Here is a 14,971-nt window from a genome sequence, read left to right on the forward strand (position 1 = left end):
CTAAGCTTTTGCTCATCCTTTGTTCGTTTCATTTATAACCTCTGGCTAGACTAATGCTCCTCTCTGTGTCTATGTATTTGTTGCACTTGTACAGATGACCTAGTACTAAGGCTTTGTCTTTCCTGTCACTCCCTTGTTTGGTTTAAAGAAGATTGATCAGCATCATGCAAAGCTTCTCCAAAGTGCTTCCTTCTCAAAGAGTAAAGGAGCCTGGCTTGTGCTCTGCTGCTGTCAATAACAGTGCGTTTACCTTGCAGCGGGGACCCAATCCCTCATGTGGAGTACACGGCGGAGGAGATAGCTACCTGGTGAGCGCTGATTTAATCTGTGACCTCTATTTGCTTCACCACTAGAAGTTGGGAATCAAAACCTAAATGGTTAGGGTATGATATGACCTCTTGAGAAATAAATTGGGAGTTCAAGCATTCTAGTTAATAGCTTGTTATAAAAATCAGTAACTTATTGCATGGCATTTTATGGTAGGGACTGTATTCAGGAGACCAAGCTACCTCCAAAACAGTGATGCTCTGTCTCCTCCTCTCTTGGGTCTGCACTGTCTCCTCTTCTCTTGGGTCTGCACTGAGAGCACTTTCATACCGCAGCCCCTAGGATTTTCCTCCAAAGGAGCCTCCCCAGAGACCAACATAGATAATTTGGACTTCCACTTCTCTAAGGGGACCTGGTTTAATAGCAGCCTCCAAACAAAGGGACGTTATCATAGCTGCAGAAAGAAGTATGAGGCCCATGGTGAATATCTGCATGGTGTCTCACTGGCCTCACTTAGGAGAACACTTCCTTTGAACATGATTATTTCCAGGAACCCTGCCGCAGGAGTGGCTCTGAAAACAAGGCCAGCTCACACAAGCTGAGTACACAAGCTCCTAAACAAGGTCATCTCTTGCTTATATTGACTGTCCTCGTAGTACAACTTCAGGAGCTAGCCTACAGGGGACATTTTAATTCCAGTTAATACCTTTTATACAGTCTTCTGACCTTCAAGGTCAGAAATGTGTCTGTGCAGATACCACTGCTGACCCAGCACACCCATTTGAATGTGTGTCTGTATGTTTACATACCCCTATCAATGCACACAGACAGACTCAGTGGTGAAGACAAAAGGACAAGAAACATAGGGGGCCTTTATAGTATATCACTAGAGGAAAGGAGAGAACTAGACACATCAAGCCACTGGGTGTCTGCCACCTCTCATCCTGCAGGAAGGAGGTGTACAGCACCTTGAAGAGCCTGTACCCAACCCATGCCTGCAAGGAGTACCTTGAAGCTTTCAATCTACTGGAGAAATTCTGTGGCTACAACGAGAACAACATCCCTCAGCTGGAGGAGGTCTCCCGCTTCCTGAAAGGTGGGTACAAGCCTGGGAGACCCAGGTCCAGGGTCTGTCAGGGCTCCAGCCTGGTGATGGCAGCTACAGCTGGGAAACCCAAACCAGAAGGAGGAGCATGTGAGCTGAGATTTGGGAGGAGAGCTTGTGGAGGCTTGTGCATTGCCCACAGAGAACAGAGGTAGACTCCAGGCTGTGGGGACTGCAGCTGAACAGTGAGCTGCAATTAAATGTCAAGCCTGTAGTCAAATTATCTCAGTGAGCACCTAAAAGAGCAGACATTGCTCCCTAGTAAGAGCAAAAAGATTAGGCTTGGCAAAGCAGAGCCCTTTAGTTCCAGCACTGATGCTTTTGCTGTCCATGCTGGGAACACTGGACACCAGCACAGCCCGTGGGCCATGCACCCCCACAGACGGTATGCGCTGTTTCAGAGAGGACCGGCTTCCAGCTCCGGCCGGTAGCTGGCTTGCTGTCGGCGCGGGACTTCCTCGCCAGCCTGGCCTTCCGTGTCTTCCAGTGCACGCAGTACATCCGCCACGCGTCCTCGCCCATGCACTCCCCTGAGCCGTGAGTATCGCCTGGCCCTGACAGCCTCCCCTTCCCAGATATCCCACCTGGCCAGCAATTTACCTTTCTCCTTAATGGACAAACTCTGTCTGCTGCTGATCGCATTTTCCTCCTTTCCCCTGGGCATGGGCAGGGATTGCTGTCATGAGCTTCTGGGGCACGTCCCAATGCTGGCTGACAAGACGTTTGCCCAGTTCTCTCAGGTAAGGTGGTTGTCTGCTTCCTCACCCCCAGTAGGGCAGGGCATGAGGTGGGAACCGAAACTCACCCCGGCCTTACCAGCTAAAACTTTCTCGTTCTAGTATTTATTTCTATTAAACACAATGTTCAGGAGCCCTAGTGATGGACTGAGAACCCTAATACAGAGTAAAAAGATCAGACTGCAGAAAAGCTATGTTAGTCTGAGCATGATAAAGCCCCAGTGGATGCATGGTAGTGCAGGACAACAATATCTGTTGTCTCAAGGCAATAAACCAGAGCAATCCACATGTAAGACCCTCAGACCAAATCTGTCCTGACACGTACCCCTTCCCTTCTCTTCCCAGGACATTGGGCTGGCATCTCTGGGTGCAACGGATGAAGAAATTGAGAAACTTGCAACAGTAAGTTTTCCTTTTTGCTGGATGGGGGCCCTGACCTCTCCAGCAGCACTTCTGGGATATCAAGGGGACTGGTCCAGCCTGGTGTCCCCAGATTCCCAGGTTCAGACCCCCTACCCAAGCTGCCCCAGCCCTGCTCTTTTATGATGACAGTGCAGAGCAGATATCAGTTAAACAACTCGCTTGCACATTAACCCAGTTTTCTTGGGCACCAGAGTACCATCAAGCATCATATTTCTAACGACAGCACTGCTGGAACTCTTTGGGATAGGATTAAATGACATCTGCTTCCTTTGGCTCTCCCTCCGCAAGGTGACCTGTCCTGCTCCAAGGGCACCGGGCGGCAGCACTGCACAGCAGCCGAGCACACAGGGGAAGAGCCCAGGAATACAATTTCCACCTGGCCCTGTGTGGCAGCGACTTAGTTTAGCACTTTGCTCTCACAGCAACGGGTGCAGGGTAAGGAGAAGGGACAAAGTGCCAGGTGCCCATTCATTTAAACAACCCCAGACTCTGGCTGTGATGGAAGGACTCAGAAGTGATGGGGAGATGAAGATGAGGAGCTGTGTCCCCTACATATTTTTCTTTCTCCTTTCACAGCTTTACTGGTTTACGGTGGAGTTTGGGCTCTGCAGACAGAACGGGATAGTCAAAGCCTACGGAGCCGGGCTCCTCTCTTCTTATGGGGAGCTCATAGTAAGTCCCAGCATAATTTGTCTCTCTGCACTAGACCCTATACAGCAAAAAACCTTCTTCCTCTGCACAGCTCCAATGACTTTACCCAATCTGTTCTCCACCTCTGTCTATCACATATGTGCTCTCTGATCCCCTTAATTTCATGCTGGCATGTTTCTGCTGTGTCCATAGCACTCCTTGTCAGATGAACCAGAGGTGCGGGACTTTGACCCTGATGCTGCTGCCGTTCAGCCCTACCAGGACCAGAACTATCAGCCCGTATATTTTGTGTCTGAGAGCTTCAGCGATGCCAAAAGTAAACTGAGGTAGGCTGGGCAGGGAGAGAGACCCAAACAGAAGGAAATGAAGCTATAATATATTGAAAAAGGGCTTGACACCATGGCTGCTTTCAGTTCAAGGTCTTAGAAGTACTCTGGAAACTGTTGTCAGGTCTTTCAAAGTAAAGTGATTCTCCAGTTCCTACAAGGCCCAACTTCATTCCCTAGGATTCACCCAAGAGCCCCTCAAAACATGCTGGACTCCAGGGTGTGGGTGTGGGGGAGTGGGATGGAGTGGGAGGCACTCTTGGAGTAAAGACTGAGGGAGCAAAAGCAGGGACAAATCTAGCTCATCTGCCTAGTTCTCATAGGACGGAGTTACAGAGCACCTCCTGTTCCCAGGGGAGGCTAAGCAACATAACAAAGGGCTGGTGGTCCAGAAATTGGAGACCCAAACCAGACCAGGACCCACTCTGCTTCCTTGCTGCAGAAGGGCCAAGCAATACAGGTCAGGTACCAGCTGTCCTTCATGGGAGCATCTCACTAGCATGTGTCCTTCTGAAACACAGGCTTCTGTGTCATGTAGAAGTTTGCCGTCTGGGTGAAAGTTTCATGAGAGGGGTGAAGAGCTGCCCAAAACAGTGGCATTCTCTGAATTTAGTATGCAGAAAGGTGTTTGTCTTTCTGAGCAGCTGCTGGGTGACTTCTCCATTTATCATCCAACTGCCAGAAAACCCAGATGTCGTTAGGAGCTTGTACACAAAATAAAAATATTTGTTTGACATGGTAGATTTATCCATGGAAAAAAAAGGAACTTTTGCCTCCTAGGCTGATTAACATGGGTTAGCAGACCCCAGAGAGCATCCCACCAGTGTAATTTGGTTTCCTCATCCCATAGGACTGCATAAAGGATGGACAGGGTCAGTTTTACCCACTGACATCTGTTCATAAGGGCATTTTCTTGGCCATACCCAGAATTGTCCACAGGAGGAAAGCTCAGCCCTTTAATATTTGACTGACAGAAGAAAACTTTGCCTATACCATTTTATGTTAGCTTAGGAAAGGGATAGGATGAGACAAAATATTACACAATATAAATGACTTTGCAGTTCCAGAAAGTGGGGTATTTCATATAAATAACGTGGTGATGACTGCTATATTTCAGCTTCTGCCTTTATTACCCTCATATACACCGTTCATATGACCTTGCTGCTCCAAAGCAAGCACCTGAGGAGCCCATCCTCTCACACACACTGGGCTGCTTTAAACTCCCCCAACTGTTGCCTAATGAGTCGTTTCCTTGCATTTAAAAAGGAAAACTACACCACAAACACAGGAGAGATTAGGCTAGAGGGTTTTGACAGTGACAGGCACTGTTAATGATCCTCTGTGAAAAGCTCAGTGACCACACACATTAAAACATCTATATTTTTTGCATTACTGGCAGCTGTCACCATGGACCTGATTATCAATGTCCTCAAGAAAAGCTGCTTTCCCCAAAAAGAAAACTTCCCACTAGTTTTCCAGGGTGGACACACCCTCAGTGCCCTTCCAGGCACCCATGTGGGACTTGCATGCTGCAGAAAGGGGTCAGGTGGACACAGCTGTGTTGGAGGGCACGTTCCTAACCATCAGCAGCTGTGCTACCGCTCATCACAGCGGCCAATAGCATTAATAAGCAAGATGAGGGGGCTCTTGCCTGGTAGAACCGAGATAAGCCGTATCTTTCGGGAGGTGGACAACGTGAGTATGCAGAAAACCCCTCCGCTTGGTTTTGTAGTCCCTGCAGGCATGGCAGCTAACCGCAAGTGCCAGCCTGACCCTGCCTGGTGTTTTTCCCCAGAAATAGCCCGGGACAGGGCTTCCCCCGACACGCGGTACCAGCCGGAGGCGCACCCTGCGCAGAGCCAGCCCGCGGCTGCCGCAAGAGGGTACCCTAAGCCAAGCAATGCCGACGCGGCGCCAAGCCCCAGCCACAGACGGGCACGAGCCTCTAGCTAGTGTTGTTTGTCCCCGCATCTTTCCAGCATGAGACTCTAGCCGTGAATACCTAGACTCCCATCTCCCTGTTTACACAGCCACCAAAGAAAAAAAGACCCTGCTTTGCCAAGTGTACAAATCCTAGTGTTGAGATGAACATAACCAACCTTACCCTCGATTTGTTTTCACTTGACTATGCGCTTCTCCATTAAAAAGGTAGCAATAAGGTCTTGCTCTTGAGAGGTATCTGGTAAAGTCAGTCTCATCAATGACACCTTGTCTCCAGTTGGCTTTGGGTATAGTGGTGCGACTTTGCTAAAGCACATGGCTCTGGTGATGCTATTCCCATCCTTTTGCCCATGCCGGTCTCTCAAATCTATCCTTTATACAGCTTGCAGCTAGTCTCTCCCTCCCCAAGCAGAGATTAGTCGATAAATGAATGTCAGAAAGGATTTAGGAATATAATACTATAATACCATGGGTTTTTCCTGCAATTAGCTTCTAAATCTCCTTGGCATTTTGAAAAAGAAAAAAATAAACTGAAGTCGAGGATGCCTGTCAATGGCCACAGAGGTGATCAGTTCAGTGTAGTCTCCAGTTTGATGCAAGTCCATGTGTTCAGCCCCTGGAAACCTGCAGTCAAACTCAAGGTCTTCCTTGCTGAACAGGAGGAATCTTAACTACTGCTATAGCCCTGTGGAGCTGGAACAGTGGGAAACCAGAGCTTTTGTGCTAACCTAGAAACTCTGCCTAAAGGAGGCATTAACCTGTTGTGGTGTAGGTAAATGGTGCTGGGTAGGGGGAGACTAAGAATTCATTTCTTGTATCAAGCCCTCTGCACCCTTTCCTTGCAGGAGCTATGCGGCACACATCAAGCGTCCCTTCTCGGTGAAATATGAGCCCTACACCCACAGCATTGAGCTCCTGGACAGCCCTCAGACGATCTGTCACTCCCTGGAAAGCGTAAGGGATGAGCTTCACTCACTGATTAACGCGCTCAATGTTATCAGTTAATATGAGAACTGGGCTCTTTCCTTCCTCTTTTCCCTCAAAACTGCCTGCTCTGCCCTTGCCTAGTTCCCAGCTGATAATTCCTACCTGTCTTCTCCAAACATTTGCACCACTGCCTGTCACCACGCCACCCAACCAGCTTTCTACTTTTATATGTAGGGCCAGCTCGAAGGAGGGCAGAGGGATGGACCCAAGGCCTGCTGGCTTTTTGGGTAACTGTCTGTTGACTGCTGGAAGAGGCTTGGCACAGACCAAAAGCATGGCCAAACGGTAAAGTTGAAGCCAAGAGCTGTGTGCTAAGCTCCTGAGTGTAAGGAAGAAGAAAAAAGCTTCTTCACCTAAAAAAAAAAAAAAAAAAAAAAAGGCGTGAGAGAAAAAAAAATCTATTTTTTTGCACTTTGAGAGATTAATCTGCTTTTTTAGCCCCAAAGCAACTCCTATAGCAACTTCTTGAGGGACACACAGTCCCCACCATCTCCTGCCTCTTACAGCCTCATACAATTGGGAAATGCAGAGCTGTTCTAGAAACTCGCTGCCTGAACCTACCCTATGAGGTTTGAAATTTCAGGTCCCAGCCTCCCCTCAGCTTCTCACACAGGGGGATGCTTAGGCATGAACCCCTGGGCTACACCATCCCACCAGGCTGCAACAAGCATTGTAACACCCCTGAACCTCTAAACTGACCTAAGCCAGGAGTTGCCTGTCTGGCACAAAACAGCCCTGATCTACCTGCATCCTCACAAGCACTACAGAGAAAGCTCTGACCACCCCAGACCAGGGCATGGGCACCCCCTTCAAGCCCTCTTTTAAAAGCTCCCACAGGAGGGTGTGCTCAAGAGCCCAGCTGCCATCCTTCACAGCAGAGAGCAGTCACAGCTATTGATGTTCCTACTAGTGGCCCTGGGCAGCCTTAGCAACCTCTTGGTGGCTCGAGTTTATTGGTTATTGCAGACTGAGTGGGGCCATAGGTGTCCTGAGTTTGCTCGTCCTTGCAAGGATGTCACACACTTTCACTTTTCCAGTCCATTACACAGGTACAGCATCGTCTTGCTCTTAGATATCCCAATATCACTGTCATCTGATGTAGCTCGGGTGTGTGACTTATGCTACTGGCCATTTCTGAGGAAGCTAACATCTGGTTAGGATGTTCAAATGCAGTTTCATCCAGCTTTCACTGTAGATATTAATGGCTTGATCTAACCCAAAGCTCTCAGTTTTCCTCCCCCTGCTTTTGCCCTTCTTATCTCCTTGCAGGCTGTCTCATAACTTAGCGGTTTGCTCAGAAGTTTGGCCCAAGGTTATGCAGCTGTGCAGTATCAGAACTGGGCTTGGGATGCGTGGAGGCAGCTAAACAGCTGTGGGGGACAGCAAAGGGGAGAATTACACAGTTGTTTGCATGACCAGTTATAACATTTCTGTATAGACTTTTACCATCCTTATGCACTATATCTGATTTTTATAATTTCCTCTTTAAAGAAATGCAAGGCTTAGCAGTTAAGTTTGGGCTATTAGATGTTAAGTATCCTCCAATATCACTCTCCCTTGTTACTTCTACTGTGGCTCAGTCATAACAGTTTACAATCCATTACACTTTATCCCATTTCAGACCTTCACATATATATGCTTAACCCCCAGTTCTCTCAAATTTTAACTGCTTAGCTACTGACAGCACTTAGTCTCCCACCTGCTTCAATCCCTCCTTTCTGTTTCCTTTCTTATTTGACCCCTCTCCTAAATTGCTTAAAAGGCTGTTACTGAAATCAACACTAGGGCTAGCTGCTTCTCCTCAAGTTGTTCCTCCTTGGAGGATTGTCCCGTAAATGAATAAAACTACTGAGTTCATTCAGTTATTGTAATTTTAGAGCACTTTTTCCAAAGCTTCAGCTATGATTTCCCAATCTGGGTGGATCCAGATCTTGAGCTGTAACTTTCAAGGCTCCCTTAAGAGCAGTAACAATTTTTAATTTGAGGTCTTTAGTTATTACTATTAGATTAAGGAGCTGGAGCAAGCTATGCAAGGCTAAAGCAGGTTAGGTCATAGGTTAGCTATCTAGCCATGAAAGTCTTACTTTTAATCCAGTAAAACAGATTAAAATAAAGAAAATAAAGCTCCGAACAGGGAAGATGTAACAATGAAGCCTGTAGAGCTAATGCACAGCTTATGGCTTTGTTAGCAGTAGCAATGCCATGTTACTGGCCCTCAGGTCGCTGTTCCTCCCCTTCCTTGGCAGCCTCCAGCTCCTTGGTTACTGGCCACGAGTGCAGCAAGGATGCTGCAATCCCTGCAGCGCTGACAGGCTCCTGATCAGGACTGAGCTGGGAGTCTCTGTGGAGGCATTCGCTTTCTGGTCTCGCCTCAAAACCCATAAAGGTCTGAAGGTTCTCTAGTTCTCCAAATCACTTCATAGCCATTATCTGCCTTGTTAAATGTCTGAAATTAATACGATTTATAAAAAGACTGAAGCTCTAAATATGGAGTGAAAAGTCAAGTTAAAAATCTTTGCAACTGCAGGAGCCCTCAACTCCTCCGCCTTGCCTCGAGTTTGCATTGCTGCTCCGTGACTCTGTCAGCTGTTGCTTGTTTGAGGAGCTGTAGTAAAATCTGTTGCCCGACGAAAATAGAAAATAAGCAAAACTGAAAGCATAGACCAGCGTGTGCAAGCATGTAAACAGATCTACTGCAGCCACGCGGGAGGTAAACACCACGCGGGCTGCACCCCCTTGCTTCTGAGAGATGAGGTTGCGCTGGGGTGTGCTGTGAGTGCGGGGGCTCAGGCTGAACAGGCGCCAGAAGTTCCTCTTTAGGGCATTTTCTGTGTCTGTGTTCTTGACAAATTCATGACAGATTCCAGAATTTTTTTGCCCCCTTAGGGGGACATCTGAGAAACATGAAACCGTTTGTATTTACTATTGCCCTCATCTATTTAATATCTTAAAGGACTTAACCTATTAGTAACATAATAGGTCCCCTTCCACCTTGTCCCTAAGGCTTGTTTCTTTTTATCTGATTTCAAATACATTACTTGGCCCCTTATTTCATAAGCCATATATGAATTGGGTTCTTCCTTTCTCATTTTACCTATTTTTCTTATGTTGCTTCTCCTGCCCAAGCTTTGTTTTCTCCTTTATCCTGCCCTAATATTTTGGGGTCTTGGACACCGACGAACAGGCTATCCAAACAAAATACAGTGGAGCTGTAAAACAGTCCCTAACCTGTCACTGCTTCTTAAAGTTACTAATGTTGATGTTAACTTTTCAGCCAGTCATTTTGGATATTGTCCTACGATCTTCTTTAGTCTATTTTTAATAGTCTGACTCATTCCTTTCTACCAGTCTGGAGGATTGCAGGTGGCCGGGTATATGCTGTCCTTGCTTGATCCCCAGGTTGCTCATTAAGGCTTGAGTTACTTCACTTACAACCCCCCTAGCTCTTCATCTCATCCTATCTCAGCTGCTGTTCCATACCTATTTTCTTTAACAGCATTTTTACAGTTCCAGTGGCTGTATTCCATTTGTAAGAGCTTCAGCCCATCCTGGGAAGTTATTCATGGTGACAAAGAGATACTGATACCCTTCTTTAGTTTGTGATAGTTTATCTGGATGATGCCTTTGCAGTATGTGCCAAGGTCCTTGATGAAGCCAATGCAGTAGAGTTGTCATCTTTCTTTTACTAGGCCACTTCTGCATCATTGCACACTTTACACAGTTTTTACTTATGTCTTCTATTTCTTGTTTCATTTGGGGCCAAATATAAATTTTTTGCACTTTTTTCAGAGTACCCTGTACTCCTTTATGGAACATATTACAACAGTCTAAGATAACTTGCTCTCATTCAGCTGGCCACATTACCCACTCTGTCTTCTTTCAGCTAATTCCTGGTTGGGGTTGCAGTAAACAAACCGAGCAAATTTATTTACTTGTCTACTAAATTGTTTCTCAGTTTTCTTCCTATGTACGTTAACATCCTCTACATATATTTTATTCCCACTGTCCCTCTAAGAGTATAAAATAAACCTCCTCTTTTCTTCATGGGTGTCCCATTATGTGTTTGCCATTGCCTTGCTCCCTGTCAGGCATCCAGTATTTTACTCTATTATCAGCATAGTAGCTATCTGTGGAGAGATATTATGTAGAGAGGTTACTCTTTTACTGACAGCCTGTAAGCTCCTTGGCATGATCCTTTCTCTAGTTTCCCCCCTGTTTCTTCCCTCATTCCACTAATAGCAGTGTCTTGGATCATTTATCCTCCTTGTTCAAATTTAGCACTCCTGTAAGTGCACAATACTTTGGTTTATTACCAGTTTCCTTTAAAAGGATATCTATACTAATATCCATTTCTTCTCTTTGTGCTTAAGAGCAGAGTATGAGCAGACTGGGGTACAACTGGACTATCAAGGGGGAATGCCTCAAAGACCATCACAGCCCAGGCTGCCTCTAGCTAGGCTTTCTCATGGCCAGGGAAATTTTGGTCCAGACACTCGAGAGGGCGAGGACTCATATGCTACTGGTATCCATTTTCCTTTGCTATTTTTCTGTAACAGCACGGCTCCCACAGAATCAGCCTTTGTTGAAATTCTTACTACAAATAATTTTCCATTGACTGGGAATTGTAGTGCAGGAACTTTTCAAGCTGCTTCTTTCACATTGCATAAAGCATCATCTTGCTTTTTGCTCCAGTACCCTTCCTGATTCTTTTTCTGTTATTTCCATGATGCTCTGCTTGGTACTAGCAAAGATAGATACACTGCCATAAGATACCAGCCCGGTTATAGATATGCTGCCATAAGAAATTAAATCCTCCCAGCACTTCAGAGTTGGGACTGATTAGTGAGTCTTTATTTCACAGAAAGCTTAACCTTTCTAGCATCTATCCATCTTCTTGTTTCACCACTTCCAATTTCCAAGCAGTTAAGCTGGGGTTGCGTTAATTGTGCCATATTCAAATTGACTTAAAATTCCATTTGGTCTATTAATTTTAAAACTCAGTTACTTCTCTCTTGTACCTCTTCTTCTGTAGCTGCAGTTCCCCAAATATCATCCATGCAAGACAATTTCTTTTCTTTGTCCCCCGGATACCATCATTCAAACGCTTTCCTAATGCAAGCGTGTGCAGCAGGGCAGGTGCTCGGCCCTGTGGGATGCAAATAAAATATATTGTTTGTTTCTTAATGTGAAAGCAACTCTGGAAATTTCTTCTTCCCCTGTATTTTGCCATATGGGAGTTTGCTGTGATTCGTGGGGGTGCGTTTGTGCCGCTAGCTCTCCTAATTCAGCCTCTGTCCAAGGAACCTGACTCAGCCTCGGGGCTGCCAGGGGCAATGGAGATACCTGTGCTCCATTGGGAGCGGGTGGTTGGTATGTGGTAGCGTGTCCTGCTGACATTTTTGCACCTCCTCATCAGTTCATTAAAAACTCTCAGTCTTCCTCAAGTCTACAGACTGGTGTTAATGCTGCCAATTGCATCCTTGACTTTTCATTCTGCTGGGCAATTTGATTAAATACCCATGATGGCATGATTAATTGTTCATCAATGAGGTGCCCAATATGCAGTGAATATAAGCTGGTGAAACACATGCTCTAATCAATTTACCACTTAATTCCCATTTAATCCGGAATTTGAAGCAGTTTCTCTCAGTCCTACACTTCACTCTACTGTTGTGCTTTCTTTCAGTGGCTTTGCATCTGCAGCTGCCCCCCTTGGGGTCACTTTTTTTCATTTTAAGAGCTACAGCAGTTTGATCTGCCATACCTGTCTGCCCTAGGATGGCACTTGTAGTCTTCATGTGGGATTTGCTGTTATTCTCAACTTCTCTTTCTTTCCCCATTTGCCCATATCATCCTTGCAATCATCTTCCTTTGATGGCTCCCGATCCAGTTCTCTCCACCACTTCCTGCAGCTACCGCGGTTATTTTTAATTTTTGCATCCCAATCTGCTTTTGCAAGAGTCTAATTTTAGCTTTGCATTTACTATGTTCAGGTCCCTTTTGAGCTCTCCCTTGCTTCAGGGTGAATCACTGCACTATATATGTTAATCCCCGTCCGTACTTCTGCAGCTTTTCCTTCTTTTTTTCTAAATTCATCTGATTCTCTAATTGCCATTGAACCTCCTTATTGCCTTTTTGGGCCACTAGATGGTATTCCTTTTCTAAAGACAAACTTATTTCAAGCCACTCGATAGACTCTTTCAAAACACAATTTTCCTGTTGAAACAGCTGATATTCTCATGTTGCCTTGGCTCGGTCGACACGGGTTACTGCTGCTTCCCATACCAGTCCCACTAATAGAGGCGGTGTATCCTCGAGTCTCCCTTCATCAGCTCTCCCGTATCAGGGAACATTTGGTCTCTATCACCCATCGGCTTCCTGTGGGCTGGAGAGGCACCCAAAGCCCCTGCTGTAATCTCTGATATTGTTGGGATTTCCTGTAGCCCTCCAGTGTTCCTGTTTTTGGGCTTTTTCCTGAGTCTTTTTAGATTTTTCCCATGCTTTCAATTTCGTCTTAAGGCATCCCTTAAGTGTGTACAAGGCTGGTCGGATTTGTAGAGTTGCCTTGAATTTGTTTGCTCAGAGGAAAAGACTTTGAGGATCTGCCCAGTCACACCCTCCACCAAAAGATGTTATAAATTCCCTTTTCCTGACAGTGGAGCAGATTTGTAGGATTATGTGGCTGCTTACAACTAAGTGCAAGCTCATGTCCTTTGGGTGGGTCATGGCAGCCTCCATACCATTTCCCCAGACTGTACCAAATACGGCTGTAAGCTCAATAAAAAATGACCTGGAGAAAGCCAAGGTGACAGGTCAGCCCAGGTTAAACCCTCCTGTAGACGGAGCATGGGCTGGTGAGGGCGGAAGAAAGGAGAGAAGCCTTCCTCGGAGCCAGGCCCCACCGTACCCTCTGGTATCTGCGTGTCCCAGTGCCTCGCTGAGCGTTCTCTCGCTGTTGTCGCTGCTGCTGCTGTGGGTGGATCTGTCTGTCTGTCTGTGTAAAGAAATACGAAACAGAATTATTTTTCATTTTGGAATCATGCTGCTGCCGACATGATGTTAAGAATAAAACAAATATATTTCTGGTCTAGCATCCTGAGTTTGGCTCTTGCATCCTTCTGCTGTCCAGGTTCAAGCCGGCCGTCTTGCTGGCAGACAATACGCAAAGTCCAGCCTGGGTCCCGTCAGAGCAGGAGATCCCCAACTTGTGCACATGCAAAATGTTAACTTGGAGGTGGAAAATGGTCGCTTGTTTGCAGACGAGCTGATCTAAGCCTTTCTTTGCCAGGGTATTACCAATTGTGCAATTATGCATGGAACAGTAGTTGGGAGGTCTCTTTTAAATTGTAACACATCAGGGGGCTTGCCTTCCCTACGTGCTTTCTCTCCCAGCATTTCTCACTATTTCTCTTCAGTTCCAGTAATGCTGGCCATGTAGGAACGCCGGCGTATGCACTGTGCCTGGTAACGTAGTCTGGTTTGCGCGGAACCAGGCTATGCAACCCCAGTCCTGAAGGTGTTGAACGCCCTTCTAAGAGTAATTAGGAGTGGATCCTGCTTGCTTAAGCAGAGGGACTATTTTAGATGACCTATGGCATTTGCTGCATCCATGTGGGAGTGGTGGATGGGCTACAGGATGCCCAGGAACTGGAATGCACCCCCGGAGACCAGAAGAGATGCTCAAGGCTACATAAGTGTTTCCTACTCCAGAGTTATCGTTATGTTTAAGGAAACTAATTCCAGTCATTGCTGCAAACTTGGCTTTTATGTGAAAGCCAGACTCGTTCTCTGGGTAAATCCCTTCCAGAATCATGGACAGAGGTGGATTAATGTATTGCCGGCACAGGTCTGGACCATACATCCAGGCACCCCAGCACTGTCTGAGAGGGAGTTTCCTAATTTAGGACTTGTAAGGATACCCTGGATCTTCACAGTACTCGTTAAAGTGTTACAGCTGTAATGAATTCATCTTCATTACACGCTTGGGAGGTAGAGGAGTACTCCTGTCCCTGTAAAACGCTGACAGATAAAAGGAGGCAGAAAAACACAGAGACTCAGACCAGGCACAGAGCCTGAAAAGTAATTACATGCCTAAACAGCTTTGGGAAGAAGCGTCTAAGTGGCAGATCTGGGGCTTGAACCTCTGTCAGCCCCCTCAGGACCAAATCTTTCTTCTTGTGCTGTGATGGTACGGATCAGAAGAACTCAATTATTTACAAATCCTGTAGCCGCAGGTATGTGCGCACACATGCACCGCTCCCCTGGAGACAGGAATTGATTCGGATAAGGCTGCGGCTGACCTGAGCTGTCATTCGTACCGCTAATCCAGCTCAAATCAGACTTGTTTTTTTCCCCAGGGACCAGAAAAGGTACTGCACTTTCCACTGCAAAGAATTTGTTTTCAGTTTTCCTACACTTGTTCATTACAATGTTTGGGAAAACGCTAGGTTTTCTAGGGGAAAGATGATCTTTTGACATTTTTCTGGCATGGCTGAATGCAGAAAGTATCTGAAATGTCTTAAAAACTGATCAGG

At 46.3% G+C, this 14,971-nt stretch overlaps 1 protein-coding gene across 1 annotated transcript in view; it reads left to right on the forward strand.

The window, feature by feature from the left end:
• Positions 1-6,602, forward strand: part of TH (tyrosine hydroxylase) — a gene marked incomplete at its 5' end in the record, with an annotated part of 9,546 nt that extends 2,944 nt beyond the window's left edge. The window contains 8 exons of the mRNA XM_010161112.1: positions 258-308; positions 1,218-1,363; positions 1,774-1,909; positions 2,043-2,112; positions 2,455-2,511; positions 3,109-3,204; positions 3,376-3,509; positions 6,296-6,602. Of these exons, the coding sequence (XP_010159414.1) occupies positions 258-308; positions 1,218-1,363; positions 1,774-1,909; positions 2,043-2,112; positions 2,455-2,511; positions 3,109-3,204; positions 3,376-3,509; positions 6,296-6,455 (850 nt within the window). The remainder of the gene's footprint in view (positions 1-257; positions 309-1,217; positions 1,364-1,773; positions 1,910-2,042; positions 2,113-2,454; positions 2,512-3,108; positions 3,205-3,375; positions 3,510-6,295) is intronic.
• Between the last annotated feature and the right edge of the window lie 8,369 nt (positions 6,603-14,971).

This window comes from Eurypyga helias, unplaced genomic scaffold (assembly GCF_000690775.1).
Source record: "Eurypyga helias isolate BGI_N326 unplaced genomic scaffold, ASM69077v1 scaffold12981, whole genome shotgun sequence".
NCBI classification, from domain to species: domain Eukaryota; kingdom Metazoa; phylum Chordata; class Aves; order Eurypygiformes; family Eurypygidae; genus Eurypyga; species Eurypyga helias.